The 27,182-nt window shown below is 41.2% G+C and overlaps 1 protein-coding gene and 1 long non-coding RNA gene across 3 annotated transcripts in view; one reads left to right on the forward strand and one right to left on the reverse strand.

Annotated features, from left to right (window-relative positions):
• Positions 1–1,631: 1,631 nt before the first annotated feature.
• Positions 1,632–27,182, forward strand: part of CDYL2 (chromodomain Y like 2) — a 33,547-nt gene continuing 7,996 nt past the window's right edge. The window contains exons 1-4 of the mRNA XM_018083674.2: positions 1,632–1,772; positions 7,458–8,052; positions 16,187–16,404; positions 22,910–23,082. Coding sequence (XP_017939163.1) covers positions 1,644–1,772; positions 7,458–8,052; positions 16,187–16,404; positions 22,910–23,082 — 1,115 coding nt within the window. The 5' untranslated portion in view covers positions 1,632–1,643. The remainder of the gene's footprint in view (positions 1,773–7,457; positions 8,053–16,186; positions 16,405–22,909; positions 23,083–27,182) is intronic.
• The window catches only part of LOC108641522, a 32,875-nt gene continuing 13,011 nt past the window's right edge, over positions 7,319–27,182 (reverse strand). Inside the window, exons 2-3 of one of the 2 annotated variants that reach the window (XR_001922041.2) lie at positions 17,636–17,770; positions 7,319–7,728 (exon numbers count right to left, since the gene is read on the reverse strand). This is a non-coding gene — a long non-coding RNA (uncharacterized LOC108641522). Of the gene's footprint in view, positions 7,729–16,115; positions 16,240–17,635; positions 17,771–27,182 lie in introns of those variants that run through there. The other variant, XR_001922042.2, reaches the window with a different exon arrangement.

The raw sequence follows: 27,182 nt of genomic DNA on the forward strand, positions 1-27,182 counted from the left end.
ACTAAAAACCTCATGGTTTAAATCCCAGGGATTTCTACTTTGACTTTACTAGGGAATAACTCTGCTGACTTGTAGCACTGTAAAGGAAGCATAGGCAGAATCAGAGCCGTACTAGGTTGTGCTGAACTCTTTGCTGATAAACACATTTTCCACACACATCCTCTTGGATGGTTTAAAACTGGAGAATCCCCTTGAATTTGGCAGAGAAACTTGAGAAAGGAGTCCACAGTATTAGAAAGCTGAGAGCCACACATGTGTCCAAAACAGCCAGCTCTTTGTAGAGCTTAGCAAAATATTTAGTCTCCTTGAATTTAGATTTCTCACTCATCCTTTAGTCATCTGTGATCGTCACAGAAATAGGCTGTGCAGGAACAGCTCTGCCTTGAGCAAACCCCGCCCGGGCCTCAGTTCTCTGGGACCAGCAGCTCCCACTGGCTGTGGAAAGCTCTCTTGCCATGGTGAATGGGAACAGCATTTATTTTTCACTTTGTTTTGGTCTACAAAGCAGGAAAATATCTGTTGGTTCTAAATTTAAAGCGTGCACTATAACGTACAAAACAAATGTAGCAGTACAGTAAAAACCACCAGCTGGACTTTAGTGCTGAAATCAAGGCAGGCATTTCTCATCAGCTTCAAATGTTCTAGACAGCACTGGGACAGATCCACTCTGGAATGGATTGTGCCAGTGAGTTTGTGGAGGGTGTGTTCAGAACTGACCACTTCTTAGCATAAGGGACACCCAGGACTTGGCTTCTTGCTTTGCTTTCCTTAAGAACCATGAAAGACAATAATGAACTGATTTACTGCACGAGAGGAAAAAGGGATTTGATAAATTGTGTCGCTGTGTTCTTTGGATTTCTCTGGGTGTTGGACGTGTTGACAATGTTTGTGAGTCAAAGGAACAGACCCAAAGGGTGTCCCCCACTCTGCAGAACAGTTTGTGATGACACAGGTGCACTGTTGGATTGCAAAGGCAAAAACCCTGCTCCTCCTCCAATAAAGAACATTCTCAACATTATCTTATCCTGGTGCTAAAGAGGATCTTTTATTTTTTGTGCACTTCTCGTGCACCTTTGAAAACCATCTGACCTTCCAAATGAAAACCTGAAATATCTTTTATGAAATTATTGTATTTAGGAATGAACAGCTCTTTGCTGTTCAATCTGTGAGCAATAAGCCCGGACAGAAATATGTTCTGGATCATGAACATGTCCAATATGAAAGGGTTTGTATGATGTAATTGCCTGCAGTGACAGGGACTACCCAAGTTGATCAAAAAGTCCATTCCTGATGCCTGTGTCATCTGTCAATTTTCCTTTTCCAAGGGACAGTATTGGTCTGTACAAAAATGTCCTTCCTCCAGTGCAAGATTCCTGTGGATATTATTATTCCTGTTTGCTCCAAACCCCACAGTGGTTGTGGCACTTCCACCACAGGTATTGTTTATACACATGCACTTAAATATCCTAATAGAGGAAAATTATGTAGATTACACCCTTAAATTTATAGTGTGAGGGAAATGGCTTTAACAAACTGGGAGTTTGGAGTACTGTAAGCACTGACCAGGAGAAAGCTGCTGGACACAAACCAAGAGGAGAGATCATGGAAATGGGTTCTGTGAGTAGGGTCAGCAACGGGGACAAATGGGGAGCCATGGCCCTGGTGTGGAACTGGAGATGTGGCACTGGGGCAGTTTTGAAAAGAGGCAGAAAAGAACAACTGAGAGCCCAGACCAGAATTTCAGTTTCAGGGAGACCGAATTTCAGAGAAAGGTGGGACTTCCAAGAAAACGGGCGGATGGTCCCTGGAGATATGAGTGAGCACGGAAGCTGGGGCTGGGGCTGTTTGTCTCCAGGCTCTCAGCCAGGGCTCCATCTCATCTCCACTGGTTCTGGAAGCAGGTCCCTCTGCCAGGAGCCCCTTGGCACAAAGAGCAAATCGTGTTGCTCACGTCCTCACGGAGCGAGGCTCATCCTTCAGGGGGTTCTAAATGCCCGGATGGCAGGGAGGGGAACTCACAGAGTGCACTCACACAGGGCAAAATGCTGGGGCCAGAAAAGTTAGGAATGTGAAAACACCACTTTTAGCAGGAATTTCCAATGGCTGCATCACTCCTGTAAAATACAACTAATGGCAGTGCACTCCTGGGTTTCCACCTAAACCAGGACCATCGGATCTCCCAGCAGGGAGCCTCTACAGCATTAAGGTCTCTCAGGAGAGGAGGATCAAAGGTGCAGGTTTGCACACAGGGACCAGCAGGAGATTTAACAGCATTTGTTTGTTCTGTTTTAAGCCTTGGTACGTGTGTGTTGGAGGACACATGCACCTAACACAGTGGTTTCCAGCCATGCTTAATACCAGGCTTTTCCCAGTGAAAATGCAGAAGTTTCAGGGTTTCCCTGATAAGTTTTAACACCTCTTCTGATTCTAAAAAATTATAAAACAGGGGAAAATAATAGAAAATTAAAAACCCATATGCTTAAAAGGAGGAAAAAAGGAACTGCATAAACAGCAGTGTCTTCTTAACACTAAGGGGGTGTTCAGTGGCCTTCCTGGGAAGGTGTCATTTGGTGTTCTGAGTAATTCAGATGAGCAATGTCTTCCCTTGCATTTTTGTGACTATCTGGCCCTTGCACTTTCATTTTGACCTTGCAGGTAACCACACAGATTTTCTACTGGGGGGTTCCATAGCTGACTCATGGACTGGCCCTGCTCTGTGGGGCAGGTTCTGAAGAGTCTCAGCTTTCATTCCACTGTTATTTTTCTAACACGAATAGTGGCTCCTTCAGGAGATATGCTGCCATATTTCTTGTACATCTGGAACAAATGCTCCAATTACCAAATTTTGAGAAACAAAAATAAGTTACAAGCAGGCAAGAGATTTACAGCTAATGAAATACTCTGTATCTCGAAGCAAACGGAATGAAAAGAGGGAAGTTGGGGCAATACTGAATTTTGAAAAGACAAACATGTTGAATCAGATGGCCTTTATCTCTCTCAGAAATCTTACTGCCTTCCTCTCCTTGGCACTTCCTTCAAATACCCTTCCAACACCCTGAGGCACAACATGGGACAAAGACCTCCAATGAAAAAAACACACGAAGCAGCAGCACAAGTCCTGTAATCACAGTAATCACAGTAATGAAAAGCAGTTTTTCTGGTGTCTGTCGAGCAGTGGCTGCTGCTCTGAAGAGTTCCCTGAGACAGAGACCATCTGAACATCCCAGATAACAGTTTAAATGCCTACATGGATATGCAAGGCAAGGAGAGGAGACGACATGTACTTACTTTGGAAATCACTGAGTACATCTGCAATCTTCCAGACCTTTCTGGAGGTTTACTGATCTCCTGGAAGGTGTTTTCTGGGTGTGCAAGGACTTTTATTTATGCTCTCCAGAGCTGGGAACTGTGAGATGAGTGAAATCTGCTTCAACTTCACAGTTACATCTGTAGAAATAATTCCATAGGAGTTACCCCTTTTAACTTAGCCTGGATTTAATTTTTTTGAAAAGTGAACAATAACACTGTGTTATTAAATGATTTTGACCCTGAATCTTCTGTGAAGGAAGGGATGTGTGTGTTGTACTCTGCATATATAAGCACAGCACTTCAGTTTACCAAGCTCTAGATATTTATAGTGTAATTGATTCGGTTTTTTTATTTCACATTAAGTTTAGAATAAAGATATCTTTCAAAGTCTTTTTATTTATGCCTCTCATCCTGGTTTGTGTATAGAGCTTGGTTCAAGGCTAGTTGGAAGCTAAAAAGCGTGTTGCAAATGCATTTGCACAGATGCCATTGTCTCATTCTATTTGTTCTCTTTAAAGGTATTTATATGGCAACATATCAGCACCTCAGTTCATCCAAAATTAGCCAGGAGAGGGAGAATCCAGGGAAGTGATGGTACATGTCAGTTCTGGCACTTTCTTAACTGTGATACCTCTGTAAAGTTTGTTTGCAATAATTTCATTTTATTACATTTAAGTGCTTAGTTTTCCAAAGCAAATGTAGTGAACTGAGGGATTTGGCAACTGTAACTACCAAGGTCACTTTTGGGAAGATGTGATTCAGTCCTGATTAAAGACAGATCTGAGGGGGGAAAAGGGAAGATCAGCTACTGAAGCCCAAGATATTTTCTGCATATCCTCAGAACTGTGTATTGCTTATTCTAGGGGAAGAATTCAAGTATTACTTCTATTAATCTGTCACAGAATTATTTCTCATCAAGAAAACTCATATGATTTGTGCAACCTTAAGTAAATGTAGAAAGGTTATTGCTTTATATACCACCTGTTAAAACCAATATACATCATTAAAAACCAAAGTAATGGTGTTTGCTGTTACTGTGCACTGTGGATAGAAGGAAAATGGGACAGACAGGACGAGGTGTGGGTAAATCCCTGATGTTTGTACCTCCAGTGAAGCACCTCACAGTGGCACTGTAAAGGGGATAAATATTACTGAGGAACTTAAAGCCCCAAGAAAGAAAAGGGACCATGTTGAGAGGTCAAGTATGTTGGATGCTCCCCTGAGCTGCATTCAGTGATGAACAATGAGGCCGTAATGAGGACGAGAAAATATCTACTCAGACTTTTTATGCATCATTAGTCAAGCCAGTGGGTATTATGGTTGAACTAAAATAAAAATCAAGGAAAACAAACTAATTTTGGATCAGCCCACATTTTTTTCATTTTCTCCCCAGCAAAACAATAAACTGAAAAGAGGGTTGACCAGAAACAAAACATTTTGTCTTCAGTTTGTGTTGTCCCTCTTTATTTTAGTTCGTTAAATCTGAGAGGGAACATTGATAGTTTTGTTCCAAAAATGCTGTAATGAAACCCTGAGTCTTTCCCAAATATATTTGCTTTCTGAATGTTTTTTTTCGGAAATCATTTATTAAATTTGACCCAATTTCATAAATATTTTTATTCTCCCTTCGTGATGTGTTGAACTCATTAATCACATTCCTCGTTGCCAGTATTTTGTTTCCCAGAAACAAAGACCACTCATATTGTCTCCTTTTATCCTCTTCATTGAAATGCAGGATGCCTCATCACCAAAATACTTGAGTGCTTTCCATATTAAAAAATGCCCTCCACAAAACCTCTTCCTTTTCCTTTTTCTCCTTGTGGAGCACAAACGTGAAATCTGTGTAGTTAAAGACAGGAATACAGTGATATAGTGAAAAAAGGGGAGGGTGAAGGGATGGTTCTTGGATGTGATCCCAAAGAAGGTGAGGTATTTGCCCATCCTTTCTGAGGTTCTTCCTTCAGTGAGCAAGGGGGGAGTGCAGCTGGTGTAATCCCTCAAAGACAGACGAGTTACTCTGAGGAAGCACCAACCTGACACCGAGTTTGTGTTCCAGCTCCAAACTCCTGAATGAAAAAGGGAGGGAATGCAGGTGGTATTCAGTGGTCCAGGCTCTCCAGTACTGAGAGCTGAGGTCTGCTGAGTGTAGCAGCAATTTAATTTTTTCCCAGGACACACATATGTGTGTTTTGCTCCTTGGTATAGTGAGCTGCAGTAATTAAAGTAACAAATCCAAGGCAGCCCATACAGAGTTGCACAGTTCAATGTTCAGTTTTTCTGGCTGATCCCAGATAGGAGGATGAGAAGCATTGTAAAGCCAAGGATAATTTGGACAGCTGCTCTCTATAAAGTCAACAAGATCATTATAAGTCTACTATTAGTTTGACAATGGAAAGCCACACGTCCCACATGGGGACAGAAAGAAAAAAAAAAAAGCCAGTTCATTTATTTTGTGAAGCTTTTTCCCTCTTTTCAGACAAATGATCTCAAACTTGCTCAGACTGAGCTTCAGTTAATTGTTTTGCCATCCTGGGCAGTCCTGAAGGGGACTCTGCTGAATTCAGAGTGAAGAGGATGCCTTGCTTTGCTTCTGAGGAGGTTCCATGCAGATACTGGATCAGCCAGAGCACAGGAACAGTTGGCTGGGCTGGTGCAGGGAGTGCTGGACATGGAGCAAGGCTCCTGTGTCCACTCTGACTCACACACATATCTCAGCACAGTTCCCATGTAAATGAACTCAGAAGTGTAATGTTTAGTTGCTAATTACATTTAGAGTCCTTTGGGGAACCCACCAAGATCTCTCTGAATGTACAGTTCCAGGCAGTGAACAGCCAGAATTAATCCATTGGTTTGCTCTAACAGGGGACCCAGAAAGAACAATTACTCACACTGCTGTGATTGCCCTTCCTCAAGGTTAAATTCTCCATACAGATTCTGTTGTTCTTCACATGAGATGATTTTCCTTTGAAGAGCAGTGAAAGCTGTTACAGGAGCTATCCACTTATTTATTTTTCTAAATTAACAATACTGCTTTTGGTTAATGATAATGATTCTTTTTTTCATTAGTGGCATCTTTATCCTTCATAAACCACATATTAAAGAAAAAACCCTAAAAAATTAAAGACCAAAAAATAAAACTTGGGAGAGCCTTTGAAGGTTTCTTTATCATAACTGATTTCCCAGCATTGACTTTTCATGGCAGATGTATGTAACAAAAACTGTTAGTTCTAAAAACCCTCCCTACCTTCTAATGCTGAATTCCTACTACCATTACATCATTTTTCTTAAAGACTGGATCTGAATCTCACTTGGTGCAGTTTAACCCCCTGACTTGCTGCCAACTGGTTGTGTTTGGGTTTTCCTGGGCACTCTCCCCCTACTGAGGCTTTGCCAGCACTGAGGTAGCACAAAGATTTCTCCAGTTGTACAGCCCATGTTCTACAACAGCAGGATGCTGTTCATTCACATTCTGTGTGCAATCCCAACACAGCCCTTGGTGCAGAAATGTTCCTTGCACTGACATTCCCCAGCACAGGCTGATGGAAGTCATTCCTCCCATGTAAGGATCCTGCCTTTATGCCTTTTGGGTGGTTGGGTTCTTTTATCGATGCACTTACAAATTTTGTGAATTTACTCAAATTTTGCCTTCTTAAAAATACAAATTTTTGTAGGTTGGAAGTAGCAAAGTGGATGTACAGTATTGCAAATAAGATCTTTGCTGTAAAATACTGTAATCAATTCTCTGTTCAAGGTAGTTCCAAGACACAAAGAAGACCGAGGAAGTTTACAGGGACATAATGCATGTGTGGATTCAGGAGAATCACTAACAATGCAGCAAAAGATGCTTTATTTAGCTCTTTCAAGCAAGAGGTAGCTGAGGAATGTAACAGTAATTGTCTCATTTTCCAACCAGATTTTCAAAGAAATTGTGCCTTCGTTAATGATCTCAGGCTCTCTCTTGTTTCTTCACCCTGGGGCTGTTGAAGGGCCCAGATCAGATTTGAGCAGGTGTTTATGTCTCTCCTGATGTTTTCAGAAGGGGCAGTGGCTTTGCTGTCCAAATACCACTGGGGCTCTGATTCCTCTCCTGTACTGTCAGCTCTACTCAAGGGAATTCTTTTTAATATATTTTTGGTTTTTTCCTTTAGGTCGAGAGGATTGTAGACAAAAGGAAGAACAAGAAGGGCAAATGGGAATATCTCATCAGGTGGAAAGGTTATGGAAGCAATGAAGACACCTGGGAACCTGAACATCATCTACTGCATTGTGAGGAATTTATTGATGAGTTCAACAGACTCCACGTGACCAGAGAAAAGAGATCCAGGCACGGGAAACAGCCCAGCACGGCCAAACTGCTGCGGGAGAGCCGAGGGTCGTCTGTCGAGAAAATATCCCACAGACCTTCTGAATCTGGCAAGTCTAAAGGATCAACACACAAAAGGAAGAGGATTAATCCATCCCATCAAAAACAGAAACGAGGATACGCAGCGAAGCCAGGCTCTGCCAATGACAGGGCTGCTAAAACCGTGACTTACCGAACTACCCCCAGCGGGCTGCAGATCATGCCGCTGAAAAAGCCACACAATGGGCTGCAGAATGGAGATGGCAGCCACGAGAAGGATTCTAGACATTTTGGGAATGGCTCCCAGCAGCAAAACGCGGATTTAAATGATCACGACGGGGAACCGAATTTGCCCGGCGTGTTGGACGTCGGTCCCGACCCCCCCGTGGTGAATGGAATTGGTATGTGACCCAAAGCCCTCGGCTCTGGGGGAGGGGGTGCTCGTGGCACCAGCAGAGCCCACTGGTGGAAACACTGTTGGCATACAGGGGATATGGTGAGGAGCACACAAACAAGCTCCACACTCTTTCCCTGTGTATTAGACGTGTTTTTTATCAGCTGGCTTCTCCCTTTCCTTCTCCCACGGAGTGACACGAAGCAGTGTGGGCTCTGTTATGTGCCTTTGCAGTGTAAATCCCTGTGGGGAAGTGAGGACAGGGCATGGAGCAGGAATGACAAGGGAGGGATATATAAGGCTGCAGCTTGGGGTTTGTGTATCACCAAGTACCAAATAGTTCCTCAGGTGTGCTAAAAAATCAGAATTGTTTTAGAAACAGAGTTAATACCACTCTGGCTAAAGTGTCCTAGTAAGTATGGCTGAGTAAGATCCAAGTTCTCAGTATTACTGCTGGTCATATTCAGGAGTCCTCAGAGCAGCCAGGTCCTTGTCTCTGGCAGTGACTGGGCACACCAGAAGTCGCAAGACAGACTTTACAGGAAGGTACAAACAGCCTTGAAGTGAACCAGAAGAAATGGGAGGAATTTCTTTCTAATCCTCATAGTAACTGACTGGTTTAGCTCTCAAAGAATAAGGTTTATGTTCTCTATAAATACTACTCAGCTCAATGCAAATGAAGTCACTTCTCATTATCTGTATGTGTCCAATCTTTTTGGTTTGTTTCTTTTTAATCCCACCAAATTTAAAGCCTCAGTGGTGTTTTGTGACAGTAATTTCCAGGAGTTAACAATGAGATGCACATTTTATTTGATCAGATTTTGGTGTTTGGGGTCTTGTTGGGGTTTTTTTGACCTTTACTTTCATTGAATAGCCTCTTGTCCTTCTCTGAAGGGACAGAGTGGAGGACACCCCGTCAATCAGTTGGCAGCCCAGGTCTTTTCCTCCTTCCTACCTGGAAGTCTTTCCAGATTCCTGGTAGTTTTGAGTATCCTCTCGTGCCTTCGGTGTGTGGGGGTTTTTTTAATACCTTTTAAAAACAGCAGGAGCTGTTCCAAATGATTTCCTACTGCTTACTGATACAGTGACGATGGAACCTTTGGAGAATTATTTTTTCTGCTGCTCCACACTGCATAAAGGTTTTCATTGAGTGATCCAGAGTTGCTCTTGGGGTTTTTTTAACTTGCTTGTTACAGTTAATTTAGAACACAGCTATATGTATGATCCCTTTCATTATGCATTTAATCTGCTTTACTGTTGCCAGTTCACCTTTTTCTTATGACTCAGTGAAGCTCTTCAAAATCTTTCCTAGTTTTCACTCTACTTATTCCGTATTGCCTTCAAATTTTCCTTTCATACTTCTCTTCCCAATTCATTAATACACACATTAAATAAACTAATCCTCCTGCACATCCTTGGGACAGCCAACTACTAATCACTTGACATGAGGAAAAGTAACCATTTGTTCCAATTATTTATTTTTATTAGCCACTCTCTACAGCCCATGATAGCACTCATTTCCTTAACAGCTTCTTGGGAATTGCCCTGCCAAAAACTTTCCAGAAGTCAACATAAATTATATCTCCCCATTTCCCACCCTACTGGCAACCTGGCAAATGCTCCTTGATTAGGGAAGTAGAACTGACCTTGCCTAGTCTTACTGGCTATATCCAGTAGCTGCTGGGATCTTTCAATCCAGGCATCAACTATGCTGTCAAAAGACTCCCAAACCAGCAAAATGTGTGGTCAGCTTTAAATGCATAAACACCCCTGGTGATGTCAGTGAAATATAAAGTTGAAGCACTTAAAAGTGTATCTTGGCTTTTGTATTGTGGGGAGTTTGAGCTCATGTTAGATAGCTTAACAAGTTACTGCTTCTCTGAGATGACTTGCATATCTAATTACAGATGTGTATAAAGTTGTTTTCCTTGGTTTTCTTACTGTTTCTAATGAAGTTTTTTTTTGATCATTTGGTTTATGTTATCCATGGAGAAGTTCTGATGCAAAATGCATCTTTAAAATTCACTCCTTCCATATTTTAGAATGTTGGTTTTTTTCATGAAGAACTAAAGAGTCACAATGACCTGTAAGGTCACAGGAGCCTTTGTCCCCAGAAGAGCTAAGGAATGGCCCCCACCAGCCCTGATTGAATAATCCCTGTCAGAGAGCTCTATTGCAGTGGAAAGCTGCTCTGCCTGAGCAGCCAGGTGTTCTGCTGGGTACAGAGGGCTCCTGGCCCAGCAGCTGATGTCTGCAGCTCCTTTCAGACATTTCTTTGGGATGGTTTTTGCATTCTCCAAATCCAGCACTTGTGTTCTGTAGGCAAATGTAAATGATTCTTTAAATCTCTGCCTGGTTTTCCCCTGAAAAGCCCACACTCAGCAGCACTGGCAAGGTCAGAAATCCTCAGTCCTGCTGTGTGATCCCAGCACAGGTAGAGTGGGGAAAACTCCAGAGGGGAGAGGAGACTGCCAAAGTCAGAGCAGACAGAAACTGGGGAAGAAGGGTCAAAATCAAATTACCAGCTTTTTTCCTAATACTGCCCTACAAGGTTGAGAGAAGCCACATTTCCTGATACAGGGGTTTGTATCATTTGAAATGTCAAGTGGAAGAAACTTGCACTGCTCTTCACCAAGTGCAACAATTTCCTTACTCCCTCAGCATTCCCACTCCCGTGGAAGGTGCCACTGTGATTCTGCCTCCTGTCCCATCATTATCACAGACTCCCTTTCATTGGGGTTAATGCCACACCAACGCTGGGCTGAAATTTTACAAATCACAAATGAAAAAAGCCTCAGAGAAAAAAATGCCAATTTGTTGAACAACAGAAATTTTGTTCCAAACATCTTGGGTTTCAAAACTTTCTCCAAATCTGAGCCAAGGTCCCAGGGCCGTGTCCCTCGGGAGCGGGAGCAGTGTGGCAGCCTGCTTGGCAGGACTCCCACGTTGAGCCTGGAGGCAGCCAGCTCTGCCAGAGGTTTCAGGCAGTCTGCCACAGAGTCTGGAAGTTGAAAGCCTGGCATGCTCCATCCACACTCACAGGGCTCCCAGGCACTAGATGTGGAACAAAGAGGGAGCCTGGAGGACCTGGTTTGGCTCCCAGAAGCTGTGGCTGCCGGGCAGCCCCGCTCAGAATCGGATGAAGCAGACATTTGTGTCAGCTTTGAGACTGCCTGTATGGAAACCAAATGAGTGTCAGGCTCATTTCACAGCAAACTGTAAAACTGCACAGAAAACATGTATAGAAATTTTAGGTTTGTCTTGGAAAACTCAGGAATTCCCCACAATTTGAAAGCCCAGCTGTGGGCCCAGCTCTGCTGCCAGTGTGGGCTTATGGTTGAAGGTCTCCAAAATCCACCAACTTGAACTAGTTATAATAATAATAATGTTTAACCACCAGTGTATTGAACCAGGCAATATAGATAGTAATTTCTAATCTAGAAGTAATCAAATAATGGCTGTGTTGTCTGTCTGACCCTGCCAGTTGTGTTGAAACAAATAACAGCTATTTGAAAACCTTCTTTTGGTGACTCCTTGAATGAGCTTCCACCAGACTGCTCAGTCTTGTGTGTACATCCACTTGGCTACAAGTGGTTCCTCTTTACCCTATAGACAGAATTCCCAGCAGGCAGCTCCTTGCCCCAGAAGGGTGACTGTGTCCCTGCAGGTGTGTGCACAAAAGGATTGATGCCCCCAGTGCAGGCCTGGAACCTTCCTGAAGTTGGGATCTTACCCAGACCTGTCTCCTGCCTTCTACACATCCTGCCATAAGGAGAGCAGAGTCATCTTTACTGACAGTTATTTAATGGTCTACAAATTGGAAAATGTTGAAGCATCCACTGATGCTCCCAGGAGCTAACAATACTGTTCTTTCTGATGATATTTGTTGTCTTCTGTTATCACTTTTCTGTTTCTCTCCAGATATTGTAATTGAGAGTGATTGTTTTGTCAAGTTTCTTGACAGCATCAAAAAACATCCCCTTTTAATTTTCTCTTTCCTTTTTCTACATTGCTCTATTTCTGTACCATCTGCTGAAGAATTTTTGCCTGTCATGTATCACTAACTACTGTTTTTCTCCATTACAAAAAATCTTTGTGCCCTTCATTTAAATACTCTCTGTGACTTAGTCACTGCTTCCTCTTGTTTTTTTAACTTACTCTGTTTTATTTATTCTGAAAGAATACTGGCAGTAAAAGACAAGCAAACATTCTTGCTCTCTCCATTTGGATGAAAACTCATTGCTTTTAGATATCTTACAGATGCTCCTTTAGCTGGAGAAGTCTGAAATTATTAGTAAATTATCAACAGAACACAACTTTTAAGTATGTACAGTATTAACCATTACCCACAAGAAAGACAGAAAAGAGACAGAGAAAGGCTCTTGGGAAGGCTGAGGAATGCCAAGCTGCTTTTCCAGGGAGAGTGGTTTATTTCACCTGGAAAAATTAAAGCCCCAGCTCCATCATCCTCTTCCACTGAGCACAAAAGTGTGGTGCTGATAAAACAACGGTCCAGCTCTCCTTCCCGTGGCATCCTGACCGTTATTCCCATCCCTTTCTCTGCACCAGTTGTAGCCCTTTTGGGGCTCCAAGGTGAGCCTGATCTGGTTGAAAATTAACCACAGTTTTGCAGGGTGAGGTTTCAGTCAGGGCAGATCAGCAGGCCAGCTGCTGTGTGGGGTGGTGGCACAGAGACTGCACCTCAAACTGGCTGGGATGGAACACTCAGAAAAGAAGTGTCTGAAAATATTAGAGGAAAACAGAGAGGACACAGCAGCTTGAGGTGTCCTCTCCTCATGGGCAGGAGCAGTGAAGGGGGGGTGGAGTCCCAGGTCCCCTAAAGCACCGAGGATCATTGTGACCTTTTCTCTCTTTCCTCTCCCACTCTTTGTAGACTTTTTAGACTGTAAATTTCTGATGTGTTTGCAGCATTGCCTGGTGTAATGGAGCCCCAGGCTCAGAGCCTTTGGCAGTGGTGGAGCACTGTGGAAGATGCAGGGATGGGCAGCTAAAATGAAGAGGATTGCAGGACTAAAAGAGCCTTCAGTCAGGAGAGGGGCAGCGGAGCGGGAGCACGATCAAAGTTTACAAACCATCAAGGCCTCAGATCCAGTAAATGCAGAACTGCTGCTCGGGAAAGCCCTCGATAGCAGAGCGAGGGACCACTCGCTGGAGCTGGTGGAACAGCAGATAAAAGCAGAGATGAAAGCAAATTCTTCTCTGTGTAGTGGCTGCACAACTTCTCAAACTCATACCACAGGAAGCTGTGGAGCCAGAGAGCTCAAAGGGGATTAGAGAAACACATGAAAAGGTCCACAAGCAAATACTGAAGAAACAGGAAGGATGAATCCTCTCATGTCCCTGTACATCACTTAAGGATGATGCTATGGGAATGGACTGCAGAAAGTGCCCAAGCTTGCATTTTCTCCTTAAATAGCATCCTTTACTGCCATTCTTGGAGAAGGATTACTGCACCCACCAGAGGTCTGGGAATATCTTAGGTTCCCTTAAAAGAATATTGAAACTTCTTATAAATATCAGTGTTGGTTTGGGTATTCCACAAGTTCTACTGCTGATTACAAGGTAATAATTAGATTAAACTCTGACTAAAGGAAGGAATATTTTCTCCCATTCTGTTTTCTTTTAGTACTTAGACTGAGCATCAAATACTCACTACTAAGCCAGTAAACCACACTTTGAGCACCCAAAGCTTCCTTGGTTGTCTTTAGATTGTGCTGATAGTTGTCCCCAGTTTATCAGATTAAACAAGATTACAGAGTTGCACTGTAGACACAGAAACAACAATTTGCTCACTATGTATTGTTCTGTTAATCATCCACTCTAAGAAATGACAGTTTTCCATTTATGTTTCTCTCATATTTAATTCAGATCTTTCCTCTGGTTAGATTTCTTTTAGCTGGCGTGCAGATAGTTAGAATACCATGATAAGATCTATAGTTTACATCACATATTCATTTACAAACAGAATACATAAAGAAGAATAAAACAAAATATTAAAATAATTACTGTGAGGCTTTTTGTTGAGCTGGATTATGTGTGTGAATTAATCTTCTACTATTCTCTTACTATCTGTATTTAAAATAGATGTGGCATAATCTTCCACACTAGAGAGATAATCAGTATAGTTAGTCTGACACACCTTCCATTCAATGGGCATTTGTGCCTCTGATTTTATAAGTTCTCTACACTTTTTGGGGAGATTTAAGTCATCACATCTTAGTAGCTAGTTGCAGGGTCAAGCAACATGGTAAGGATTGAATAGATAAAAATGCAGTATTTAATAGCTTGCCTCAGTCAAAGAATTAATTACTTTCAGTATATTATTCCCAATGACACTGGTACTCCATTAGTAATTCTGCAAGTTGATTTTTGTTTGTAAGAATACATGATCATGTATATATATACAATATATATACATTGTATACACCTTTGTATATAATGTCAAAATAGATGCAGTAGCAAAACCTTATGAAAAAGAAGAAACAGACCACAGGATGTTATTCATAATTTTTAAAGCTCAAGCACATGGTGATTTCTATACTTGCAGATACTTTTTGTCAAGAAAACAAATTTCAGACTCTTCTGGTTCCAAATGATTTTTTAAAGTGATGATCTAAAGTAATTTGGCAATGTTTGCATTGCACCAGGTAAATGCCCTGTTCAGTATAATAGAGGAAAAGCTTTAGAAAGTGTCTCTTAATTTAACAACAAAAAAAGAGTTTTATGGTTGGCTGAACTAACAGACTTTTGGCCAAAAGTCACACAGATCAGTCACCTGCATGAGCATCAACCTCAAACATGGCTAAGCCAAAATGAGGGGAAGTGATTTCGGTTTAGAGTCATCTGTCACAAATTCACTGCTCAGTTCTATTCCAACAGAGCATTTTTAACTGGATGGCAGACATTTAAACTATAAAATCTAAATCTGTTCTAATATTCATGTCATCTGCCCTTTAAAAGTTCTTGGCTATTTGAAACCAGAAGCTGGAACAGGTCACCTTTTGGCAGGAGCAAAGAACAGAACAAACAAAGGTGTTTTCATTCAGCTCTCTCTTGGCCTTTCTTAAAAATGGAGTATTGTGGGCTGGTGTCTATTTAAACAAAAAACAGTGACTTTAATCTCTGTCCCTCACCAACCTGTCTCTGCTTTATTTTTAATGGCAGTAGTGTGAAACATCTGTAATTAGAAAAGGATTATTGCATACAAATCCTGTAAAGCTCTTTCAACACCCTGTCCCAGCACTGTGACCAGTTGTCCTCTATTGCCTGTTACAGAGGGACTGGAAACATCAGCACAGGAATGGTTTGCAGTTCCCTGTGTAAGTCAGAATAAACTCTCTTTTAATATTGATTTACTGTTACTCTCACTTGTTTTTAAGGAGGAATTATATCTTTCTTCTCACTGTTCTCTTTTTTCCTGCTGCAGGATACTGATGGCATCAGCATTAGCATTTGCTGTGTACAAAGTCCACTATTAATATCGTACTCGTTAGGCAGAAGTCATTAATTATTGTTACTGTAAAATGTAAGGAGCAGAGGCTTGGATTCAGAGCAAAAAGGGTGGCTAAGTGCTACTTGCAATGCCAGCCACAGGGATAACTGGAAGAGAATGCTGGTTGTGTCAGCTTGGGAAGAGCTCCCCAAATTGAGTGTCCCACAGAGATGAGCAACAAGGGTGTGCTCAGGGGGTCATCTGAGACTGGTCAGCAGAAAGGGAAGAAAATCTATCTTTGGAAGATGGGATTTGGACTAAACCTCTCATGTCAAGTTTCCAAAGCTGAAATAGAATCTTCCAATAAATTCAGGGATCACCCCAAGTTCATATGACAGACTGTGCTACGGTTGCTTGTCGGTTCAAAGCAGATCTGAATCCCACTCCAAAGTACCACTCCTGGGTGCTACAGTTCATTGGATCCAGAGGTGTTCTGATCAGACAACAAAAAAATGCAGAATAAGAGGAATGGCTTGAGGCCACATTTGACTAGCCAGACACATTTTTATTTATTTTATATTTATATTACTATTTTCTGTTCATTTCTTTTTGTTGAAGCTAGTGGAGTAGCACTGCAGTTCTTTGATGGTATAGAGGTAATTATGCTTCGATTCTTTCCATCTGAAAGGTTCTTCTCTGGCCAATGGAAGCTTGAATCTGCACAGCACTGTGAAAAGGAAACTAGATGGGGAGAAGGATTATGTCTTCGATAAGAGACTGAGATACAGCGTGAGACAAAACGAAAGTAACTGCCGGTTCAGGGACATTGTGGTCCGAAAAGAAGAGGGTTTCACACATATTTTGCTGTCAAGTCAGACTTCAGAGAACAATGCACTGACCCCAGAGGTAAGTGTGCAGCCCTAAAAGCCAAAGAAAGCCACCCTAAAGTGTGGGGTTATCTTGGAAACACTGCACTTGAACTCGATTTTAGGTACTTGCTTCCCTAATTGATGATCTTAGAAAAACAAATGCAGAGTTCAGACATATCTACGTTTGTCACACTTGGGATTCCTATTACAAAGAATGCAATGGAAATTAAATTTTAATTCACATGTCTGAAAACGAAAATTAAAAGTAAAGAATGGCAGAATCAGTATCTCCAGCGTGGAGTTATGTGAAGCAGCTTTTCACATGTTGAAATTACTGATATTTCCTATCCTTAGGAGAAATCTGGTCTTTTCCATTTCACTAATTGAAATAGTGCTCCAGTTGTTGCATACAGAGAGTTTCAGGCCATATCCTGAGACAGTCGTTCTAAATTCTGCCTTGATCCCTAATTACTTTTTCTCTGAATTGCTGTAGGAGTCCTTATGGATGGAATCTTAACCAACTAGGGGCTCAGTCCTCAGCTGAACTGCATAAAGTCTTACAACATATAAAAGATATTAAAGAATTCCCTTCTTCCAAACATTATACACTTAAGGTCAGACTCAGACTCGTAGATTGTACTCTCCCAGTACACACATGGATCACTGGAAGGGCTGAGCAGCTTTTCCTGTCATTCCCTGTGATCCCAGAGTAGCGAGCCATGGTGCCCTGGTGTGCCATCCCCATGGCAGAAGAAAAGGGGTGTCCATAAATGCCTGTGTCAGGATGTATGTCCTGGAGAGAAGGGAACATGCCTGAGTCCTGTTCCCCATGGGCAGTAATGAGCATAGGAGGTATCAGTTTGAGCACCTGAGGGAAGAGGAGTTTGTAGCTCTGAGGCATCATTTTATTCAGTCAGAAACTGATGGGTCCTAAATTTGACTGACCTTCCCAAAGGCACACATCCAAATGGACATTCATTTATTTAACTATTTAGTATCATTCAGTAATACACTGAATGATATTAAATAGTTCACACTGATGGTACATACATTTATCACTCCTAGTTCTCAAACTAAGTAATATTTAGAAGGACTATCTTGGTCATTATCACAGAACACCAAACACTTGCTTTTAATACTAATTCCTTAAAATGCATTAGATGGCATCAAATCCATCATTCCATCCCTGTCTTAATTACCACTAATTGACACTGCAGGGCCTGAAAAAGTATGAAATCAAGGGCTGTGTTCAGGCTGACCAGACATACCTTTACATTGCTGGCTGTGCTGTTCCACATCAGCAGTGCTCAAATGCTCTAACCAGGGGATTAATTCAGGCTCTTCAGATCTGCCAAACCAATCCATTTCATCCTTTGAAAGTTTTCAATATGCTGGGAGCTCACCTGTGTGGAAGAATAAATGATAAGCATGTAATAGTCCTGTCCCTGCATCACGGCGTGGACTATTTCTAGACCCTTTACTGAAGCTCACTTGAAAACCACGAAATGCATTTTAGGGAACTGCATTACTGGCCAGGAGCTGGATGGGCAGGAATTAATCAAGGAGTTCTCCACATGGAGATTGCCTGTTTAAACCCCAGCCAGGCCCAGAGCAATCCCAGGCTCTTGCCCTCGGAAGGCTCGTGGCTCCAAACATGAAAAGGCTCCTTTGGCCTCAGTCCAGGCTGCTGCCCGGGATCATTCCCACCACAAAATCCAGCAGCTCCAGGACTGGCAACTCCATAGCCTTGCTGGCAACTACAGCAAAAATCCAAGGAACTGAAAGCAGGAATATGTTGATGCCTTGTCCCTGCAGTTTGTCACCCACAGCCACAGGTGGGACAAACTGACAGAGTGTTTTAGGGAGGCTGAGAACATTTTTGGGTTTGATGCCTTTTCTCACCAGTGAATAAAAAGTGCAAACACACAATTCCTACAAAATGAAGAAAGTGTGTCTCATTTTGGGTAAAGAAATGCAAACTTCCAGCTTTGTTAGACAGTCAGTAAATTATGTTTGCCAAATAGCAAATGAATTATTTACTCAGAGCAGCTCTACTTGATGTGGTTAAACAGTGCTCTGGTTATTCTTATCTATGTTAAGAAAAAAAGAAAAGGTGTGCACTGCAAACAATCATTTCAAAATTAAACTGATACAAAATCCCTCTCACTCCTCACCATGCCTTGTGCTTTATCATAATCTTCAGGTGAAGTTTAATAGTTGTGTTCAACCACTGGCCTTTGCTATTTATGCCAATTTAATTAAAATAACAAAGAACTTTTTTTTTTTTTTTAAAAAAGGAAAAAGAAAAATGAAAGCCTAGAGAAGTCTACCTGAACCCCTTCATCCCATGTTTTTGGTAACCCCATTTGTGCAGGTGATTTTAACATGAAATGTGCCAGTGCTCCTTCCAGCAGCTTTTGCACTGATTGAAGTTGGCTCAGTGCCACTCTAGTAATTGAGTTTTTTCTACCAAAAATGTTCAGGGCACTATAGAAATTCTTTCTTATTTTTTTACAAGACCTTATAAAACTTCCAAGGCAGTGTCATGAAACGGCACAGCTTGTTTTTATTTCAGTAGCTTAGACTTTCTACTTTTAAAATTCATTTTGAAAACCCATTTTTAAAATACATATGTGAAATGTCTCATCATTATAAATTCCATGAGGGCATTTTCTCTCCTGGGTCTTCTGGTGCTTCTGATGTTTGTTCTCCAGTGTTGCTGCTGCTGTTTTAACTCAGCACATCTCAAGGATCCAAATTCTGTTTCAGACTAAACGGACCCATCTGCTGGTTTTACTGAACACCATTAACAGAGCTGGGAGTTAATATTCCCTTGAATTCAAAGCAAAACATTCCCTAAACAGGCAGAATTCCCATTTGCAGACTGACAGAACTACCCCAAGTACCTCCTCAGACACAAGAAGCAGGTTTCACATTTCCAGCCATGGGAATTCAAGTTTGAAGCTGTACCAGGTGTATTTTGGAGCACTGCTTTGCCCTCACTTTTTCCTTACTTATAAGTTTTCCTAACTGGAAAATAATAAATAAAAGAGGCAGGTACAAGTTTATTGTTATGTTTATGGTTTTCTGTCTCACAAGAACAAATTGTGGGTTTGGGCTCTGCAGCTTTAGAGGTGCCCAAGTCCCTGAGGTACCAAGAGAAAGGACTGGGAATCTGCACAGTCAGTAACACAAAGTGTATTTATGTAAAAAGGCACAAGTGTAGGAGGTTCTAAAAACAACTGAATGGCTTTAAAACTTGGTTTTACTGTAATATTTACAGAGTATTTACCTTAAAGAATATCACAGTGAGTCCTCAGAGGTTCAGAGAAGTTAACTTTTTCAACTAATAATTCCTGTTTATGTGAACAAGAGACTTCTGTTCAAGATACTTTGTGTAATTACAGTGATAAATTCCCAGCTCTTTGATTTTCCCAATGTAAGCAAAGGGCACCAAGTGCCTTTTGAAATTTCCTACAACCAGTGAAAGGCATTAAAATAAGCTCTTAGAAGTTTAATGAAGTTTTTAACCATTTTATGTTTATTTTGCAATATAAGGTGTCCTGTTCAAGAACTAAGCAGTTTATTTTCTTGACAGGATTAAAAATATAAGCAACTGCTGAGAAGGTGATAATTTTATTATATATTTGGGTTTCAATAAAACAGTAAGTGAAGCACTAGGCCTGGTCTAAATTTATAATCCATTCAATTATCATTACCTAAATAACTGGCCCATAATGCTCTGTAAATACTTCCTCAGAAATTTTCATCAAATGCATTCAAATAGAAATACTGTCCCCAGAACTGAAAATTACCTAAAAGACCATAAAAAAGCTAATTAATAAAAGCATGGAACTGGAGAATACTGCTAAGGAGCTCTGGAAATAGTAGTATTAGATCTGGTCCACTAGAGAAAATAAAATTTAATTGGACAAATGCAACACTTATACCAAAATGGAGAAAGGTTTAAGGACTATGGAAGACAAAAAAGTATGGAATCTGACCAAGAAATGTAACTAAAGACACGTTGTATCTCTGTATTTGACAATGAATCCACCACTGCATTAAACAGAAATTTGTGCATAAAAAAATTTGTAGAGAGCAGTTCTGGACTAAAATGATATTTACTTTACAATACTGCAGTTTAATACCCAGTTCTGCAGCCCTGCAGACAAATGAGTTTTTTTATTGTTATTTGATTGTTAGTAGCTTTTGTGTAATCATAGAAACATCTGTAGGGAAATACTCCCAGCAGAGAATCCCTGAGGAAAGCCGTGGTGCTGCTGGAACCAGGCTGAGTGACAAGGTGACCAGGGGATTTTGGCACAACCAAAGGAATCATGGCATGGACCATGAGTGAGAACTGACTTGGCTGGCACTGCTGGATTCCACTGAGCCTCCCAGCACCTCAGCATGATAAAGTTAATGATAAACTTACAGCTTTTTATAAAAAAACATACTTTTTGGAGCCTGAAAATACCCATACGATAATGGGTTCCTGGTTTCTTCTGCTACAAACCAGTGGAGCAGTGGAACTAAATTTCCCCTCCTGCTCCAAACTACTGCCCAAAACCTTCCCATTTTCAACCATATCTGAGAAATGGATTCTCACTAATGGACTTTGAATGTCACTCACTCCACAACATTGAAAAACCAGCATACTTCTATCACTGTGGGTTAAGCTCTGCTCCAAAGTTTGGATGGCTTTTAGATGGCTTTAGCCACCCAAATGAGTGAGAGGTGAGAGAAAAAAGAGGCAGGTTTGTAATGGTAATTAATGATGTGTGTGGAGGGGGAGCACACATGCAAATACCACTGGAGGAAGGGCAACAGCAAAGAAATTTGCTGAATGGAGTGTCATGGCAGTATCTGATGTATGGGAAAATGTCTGACAGGTATTCCCTGATATCATTTATACATCCATCCTAGATTTTGAGTACTTTTAAAATAAATTAAGAGGGCAATCTTGCATTCATGTGGAACTAGGAAAATGAAAATACATCATCTTTTTTATTTTAACATCTACCACCTTCTAAAGTGTTAGGGGTTTTTTTTCCCTTTGTTTCCCCATTCTTTGTGCAGTGTTGCTGTGTTTCTCCCAGCTGAGGGCTGAGACTCTCACAATGAACAGTGCTCCTAAAATCGCTGGTGACATTTTTCTACCTGCAGAAGAATTTCAAATACACTTCCAAATTCTGCTGCTTTTAATTACTTCACTTCCACCCACTGTCACACACTCGCTATTACAGGCATTCTGAAGTGCACTTGTAGAAGTGAGGCATCTAAAAGTTCACCAGCTGCTCCCTCATGGCCCAGGCCCAGTAACACTCATTTTTACACAAACCCGTAGGGAAAGCAGCACAATCCAGGAGATTTCTAATAAAAGCCTACCTAGAATGGCATCAACAAAACAAAGGTGTTTAGGGACATTTCTTAAACAAGGTGCTTCAGAGAGCTGAAGAATCCTGGGAAACAGAAAGGAGTGAACAGAAATCATCACATGCTAAAAATCTTGGTTTTCTCTCGCATGGAACCTCTATTTAGATCTCCAGCCACATTTAGCTTTCTCTTACCTAAATTTACAGCAACAGCAAAAAAAGAAAAATTTGACTCAACAGGACCCACTCTGTAGGAAATATTCTGACACATGGGTGTGATTAACAGAGGAGGTGTCACATAATGAAATCTTGGCCCTGGCAGTGAGGAGCAACTCACTGAAAAGAAGAGGGGGCTGAAGGGAGTCCCAGCTCCCAAACCACCCTCAGTTGGGACCAAACAAGAAGTTACCCACCAGGAGTTGATGAAATAATATTTCCTTTTAAAAACCATTAGAAAACAATTCTCTGCTCAGGTGAAAGGCCATTTTTCTACAATACCAGCAGCTCAATTCTATACAGATTTTGATTCTGTTTGATTTATGGTGCAATTAATAACTTGATTCAGTTCTAAAACAGAGTCAAAATGTCTCTTTCAAGGGACTTTTTTGCTTGAACTTTCGTAGACTGTAACAATGTCACTGACCACAGAAAAATGAATAATATATTTGTTATGTTGATGTATATGATGTCCCCTTGTCCTGCTTTGCTCTGATTGAAGTCAGGTAAACCAAAGTAGAACTGAAAAGGGGTTTCTAGATTTTGCTGACAACGTGTTGAGGGGACTGACAGACTATTGCTGTGATAACCATGTTCCTGAGGATGCAGTGATGTACACTGAATGTACCCAGGGAAAAGAAAAAAGTGACATTTGAAGTTATTAAATTGCAATCAAATAGCATAAGCAGGCTAGAATTTCCCCTCCAACAAAGAACAGCCAAGTCCCAAAAACTCTCTGAGCGCCAACAAAGCCAAACTGCCAAACAGAAAATACTTTGCAAACTTTCAGTGTTATCACTCTGAGTCTATTAAAATGATATATAATTGATGTAAGCATTAACAGTGCCCAGACTTTTAAGTCTCTCAAAATCAATAAGGTTTGTACAAGTAGGGGGATGATATTGCCACGGCATGCATGTCGAATTGTTTGCTTTTCTTTATCCACAGATCATGAAGGAAGTTCGGAGAGCATTGTGCAATGCATCAGCTGATGACAGTAAACTCTTACTTCTCAGCGCAGTGGGAAGTGTTTTCTGTAGTGGCCTAGATTACTCATATTTAATTGGCAGGTTATCCAATGACAGAAGAAAGGAAAGCACTAGGATTGCAGAAGCTATAAGGTGACCCAAGCTTACCTATGATCTCTAAATTATGAAATGCAGTGTGTGATTATAAAGATATTTATCAGGTCCAAAAATGTTGTATATTGAAGTGTTGATTGCATTCTAATTACAGTCCTGCAAATTTGTTTAGTAAGAAGAAACTTGGACCTTTCCTTATTAGAAAAGAAAGCACATTTATTCCAGTGCTTATATCCATAGGGATTTATTTTATTCAAATTCTCTGTATTTAATATTTCAATCATTTCTCCAAATTCAAATACAACTTTGTTGTTGTTTTTCCAAATTTGCTATTGACTCATTTAATGTTCTAAAGTGGTTCCTGAAAGGCAGATACTTTACTTGTTTTAATGTTCATAATTTTAAATGAATTTCAATCCAAATGGGAATCCATGGTTTACTCATGCTCTGTTGAAATAGCAGTCTGCCACTGTATTTCAGAACCTTATTAAAAGGGTCTCCACTCTTTTTCTTAAAATTTAAATTACTTCATATATATGTAAATGTAGTTTTATTTTTGTAACTAAAATGTGACTTTCCTCATAAATATCACATTACCTTAATAGAAACCCAGAGTTTATGACATGCAGTCTGCAAATCAATCTGCACAACACATCACCAAATATTCCATTATCCACAAGGTAGATCTTCCAGTATAAATCAACGTTATTCCACTAAGGCCAATAGTATTTCACGTACCAGGAGAGGGTTTGGTCCCTTTTTTATCCCCATTTCCTACAATATTCTTTTGAGAACTTTAAAACTTTATGTGGCAATTCTACGAAGGAATATTAAAGAATTTGTTTTACAACAGATCTCTATTTTGGATATATTCATATAACGTTATATATATATATAAACATAATAATAACATAACATATTAACCACCTTGGTTGCAACTACTGCAGATCAGTTTGGATTCTTGGCTTAAGTATTTTGAAATTCTCAAAGCAGTAATTATTTTGAAAGAATTTTAAATGTTCTTCTTAAATGTAATCAATTATGATGCATTTTTAAGACCCTAGATATGCTCGAATACTATGTGGTGATACTTTAAAAAAGAGAAGCCCTTTGGAGAACACATCCTGATTTTATTTTTTAAAGTGAGGGGGTTTTAACAATGCAGAACAAAAACAAAAGTGAGGAAGAAAATCACTAATTCTTGTTTGAAAACACAGGCACACTTAAGAGTCTCCCAGAAGATACAAATATTATTTTTGTAAACACTGTGTAGTTAGGTATTGTTATATATGTCTACATTTCTCTGCATACATCTAATACACAGGTATACTTATCAATTCAGCATTTAAATGAGTATAAGCCAGGCTGTGATCCTCAGTTTTCCCACTCTTGGACTCCCAGGACACTCCTGAAATACTGGTACAATGTTCTGCTCCCCGGCAAGAATGTCGGCTTCGGGCCCACTGAAAAGAGATTTTTATTGTACTTCTGGAAACAATGCCCTACGTTTTCCATTTAGCACTCTCTGTGCTTTCTGTGAACAAAGGACTCAACTCATGGAAAATACGCTGTAATAAGAGAAGAGAAAAATGTCCATGGCTTTGCCAGTGGTTTGGATGTCCCAAAACACACCAAGAGATCTCTGCCTCCAGTGCTTTACAGCGAGTTACAGTTGTGTCAGAATGGAACTGAAATCTCAATTACCACGTGTTTCCACTCTCCAAAGTGTGGCTCTCACACACCAATCCCAAGTTCCCAAGCTGAAGTTTAAATCCCCATCCCAGGAGTGGTCCATTCATTCCTCCCGTGTCCTCACCCCCCGCCGTTGGGGTTTGCAGCCCACAGACGTGTGGCCCCGCAGCTCCTCCCAGGCACTGCTCACACATCCCTCAGCCTGAGCTGCCACATCCACACATGTGTCCTGGAGCAGGGAAAAGCCAGCCAGCCAGGCCTGCAGAGCCCTGGAATCGACAGGCTCACTGGAAGGCATTCCCAGCTCCCATCGTCAGCTGGGCACCGATACCCGGGACACAATGTTCTGAGGGTGCTCAGAGGAAAACACACAAGGACAACTTTGCTCATTCAGCTTCTTTATGGCCCTGGATGTATTTAGGAGCCCTGACCTGCAGCAGAGCCCTGCAAAGAACAGATGTGTCTGAGCATCCCAAATCGTATTCCATGGTCAACTTCCCAGATATCCTCTGGAAAAACCAAAAGACTTCTGCATGTGACACTTTTTCCTGTCTTTCAGCCTCTGACTCTACTCTGCAAGAACATCTACCATTTTAAATCCTTTTCAAAGACTGCTTTGAATTAAAACAAGGATCTTGTAGCCCAGAAACTCCAAGAGTGAACTTATGGATTGGAAACATGGAATCGTGCCGGGTTCAGGGTACAGTGACAACTCACTGGAACAAGTAACGTACCAAACAGAGACACAGATCACTGGGGTGCTGTCACTGCAGCTTCTCTAGACCAAATGCAGGCATTTGCTCCCCTCATAATCTCCCAGTGTTGCAGCCTTCCACCCCATCCTGTTGGTGGCATGTTCCATACCCATGCATTGTACCCCCCCTGTGCTCCCCACCCTTCCCTCATGACAGACACTCGTTGTGCCTTCTCAGTGTCCTGTTCCCTCTCTCCCCATCTCCAGGTCCTCCCTTCCTTGCTCACTCATGTGAAGTTTTCCTTCAGTCCTTGCCCTACATTAATATGTTCTGCTTTGTTCTTCCTCCCCATTATCTGTTTCCTCTCCATATCCCTAACTGCTTTTCCATATTCACTTCCAGTCCCATTTATCACCATGATTCCTGCTTTTCTCCATAACACCGTTTTTATCTGCCTCCAACTGGTCCTCAGATCTACTGCCACCATTTATCCTTAGTGTGCTTTCTTTTTACCTGTCATTCATCACATCCCTGTTCCCAGTCCTGCTTGGAAGGCTTACTTGCTTAACTACTGAGGTTCTCAAAATTCTGGAATTAATGAGGTGCAGTGATCCACAGTCATTACTCAACCATAAACAACGGAAGAAATAATGAGATAAGGGAACAGCATTGTTTCTGCAACAAAAATGAGCCACAACTCTCCTTATCCCTGCTCTCCTTTAGAAAGAAATGGTCTTGAACAGACAAAACCAATGTTCCGTGTTTCCCTCTCTTTGTCTTGACACCGATCTCCTGGTTTATTACTCACTGTGTGAACAGAGCTGCATCAATCAATTCTCTATTTTTCCATGGTCAAAAATTAACTCTTTACTAGACAGCCTAAAAACCAGAATGCATTCATTGAAAATATAACTCTGGGTCGCCTCAGACTCTTTGTTCTCATTTAAAATACAGCCAGTGCACTTCAGCCCAGTCCCCACATGGGCTCTCCAGCCTGCAAAGCCCACCTGTCCTCAGGTACAGAATTCTGGCTCCTTTTGACCTCAGTGGGAGACCTGCAACTCATCCAAGGGTACATCTGACAAAGTGTTCTTTCCTAAAATGTCTCAGCAAAGATGCACTCTGGATCTAATAAATACCCAGTACAGGAACAGAATCTCCTCTTTTGGTTGGAATTTGATTTATACAGGTCTCTTTTCCAAAGTAACTGAGCATCTCGTTTGCCTCCATATACCTGCTGTGCACTGAGCTGCTGGAGCCCATAATTTGCCCACAATTACACTCATGCTTTTCCCTAATTGCTGTAAAGGCTGTTCCATTCAACAGATGCCTTTCCACAGTTGCTGGTAGGTAACTTATTTAAAGTTACCTCATTGCACAGAATTGAACATATTCAAGTTCGTTCATCCAGATGAATCCAATGACATTTACTTCCCCATTATTTCTCATCCTTCACATTTACTGGTGTGGGCAGGCAAAGGCATCTCCTTTGTTATGGCTTTGCTGAAGACATTTGCAATGAAGACACAATAGATCACTTGCCTAATTCCTTCCCTATTCAAGCATTTCTCTACTCTGGCTCCCCTTTGCTCCTCTTGTTCTTGCTGCTGGTGTGCCATAAACATTCACGGTCTCCCAATCCATTGATGGGACTTGCAGGAACCTTTGACACAGGATCATGAGAGAACTTCTCAAAAAAAAAATAAATATCCAGCAATCCACCTGTGAGTTTCCTGTCTTCCACATTTCACC

The sequence above is a fragment of the Manacus vitellinus genome, unplaced genomic scaffold (assembly GCF_001715985.3).
Source record: "Manacus vitellinus isolate BGI_N305 unplaced genomic scaffold, ASM171598v3 scaffold_10_pilon, whole genome shotgun sequence".
NCBI lineage: Eukaryota > Metazoa > Chordata > Aves > Passeriformes > Pipridae > Manacus > Manacus vitellinus.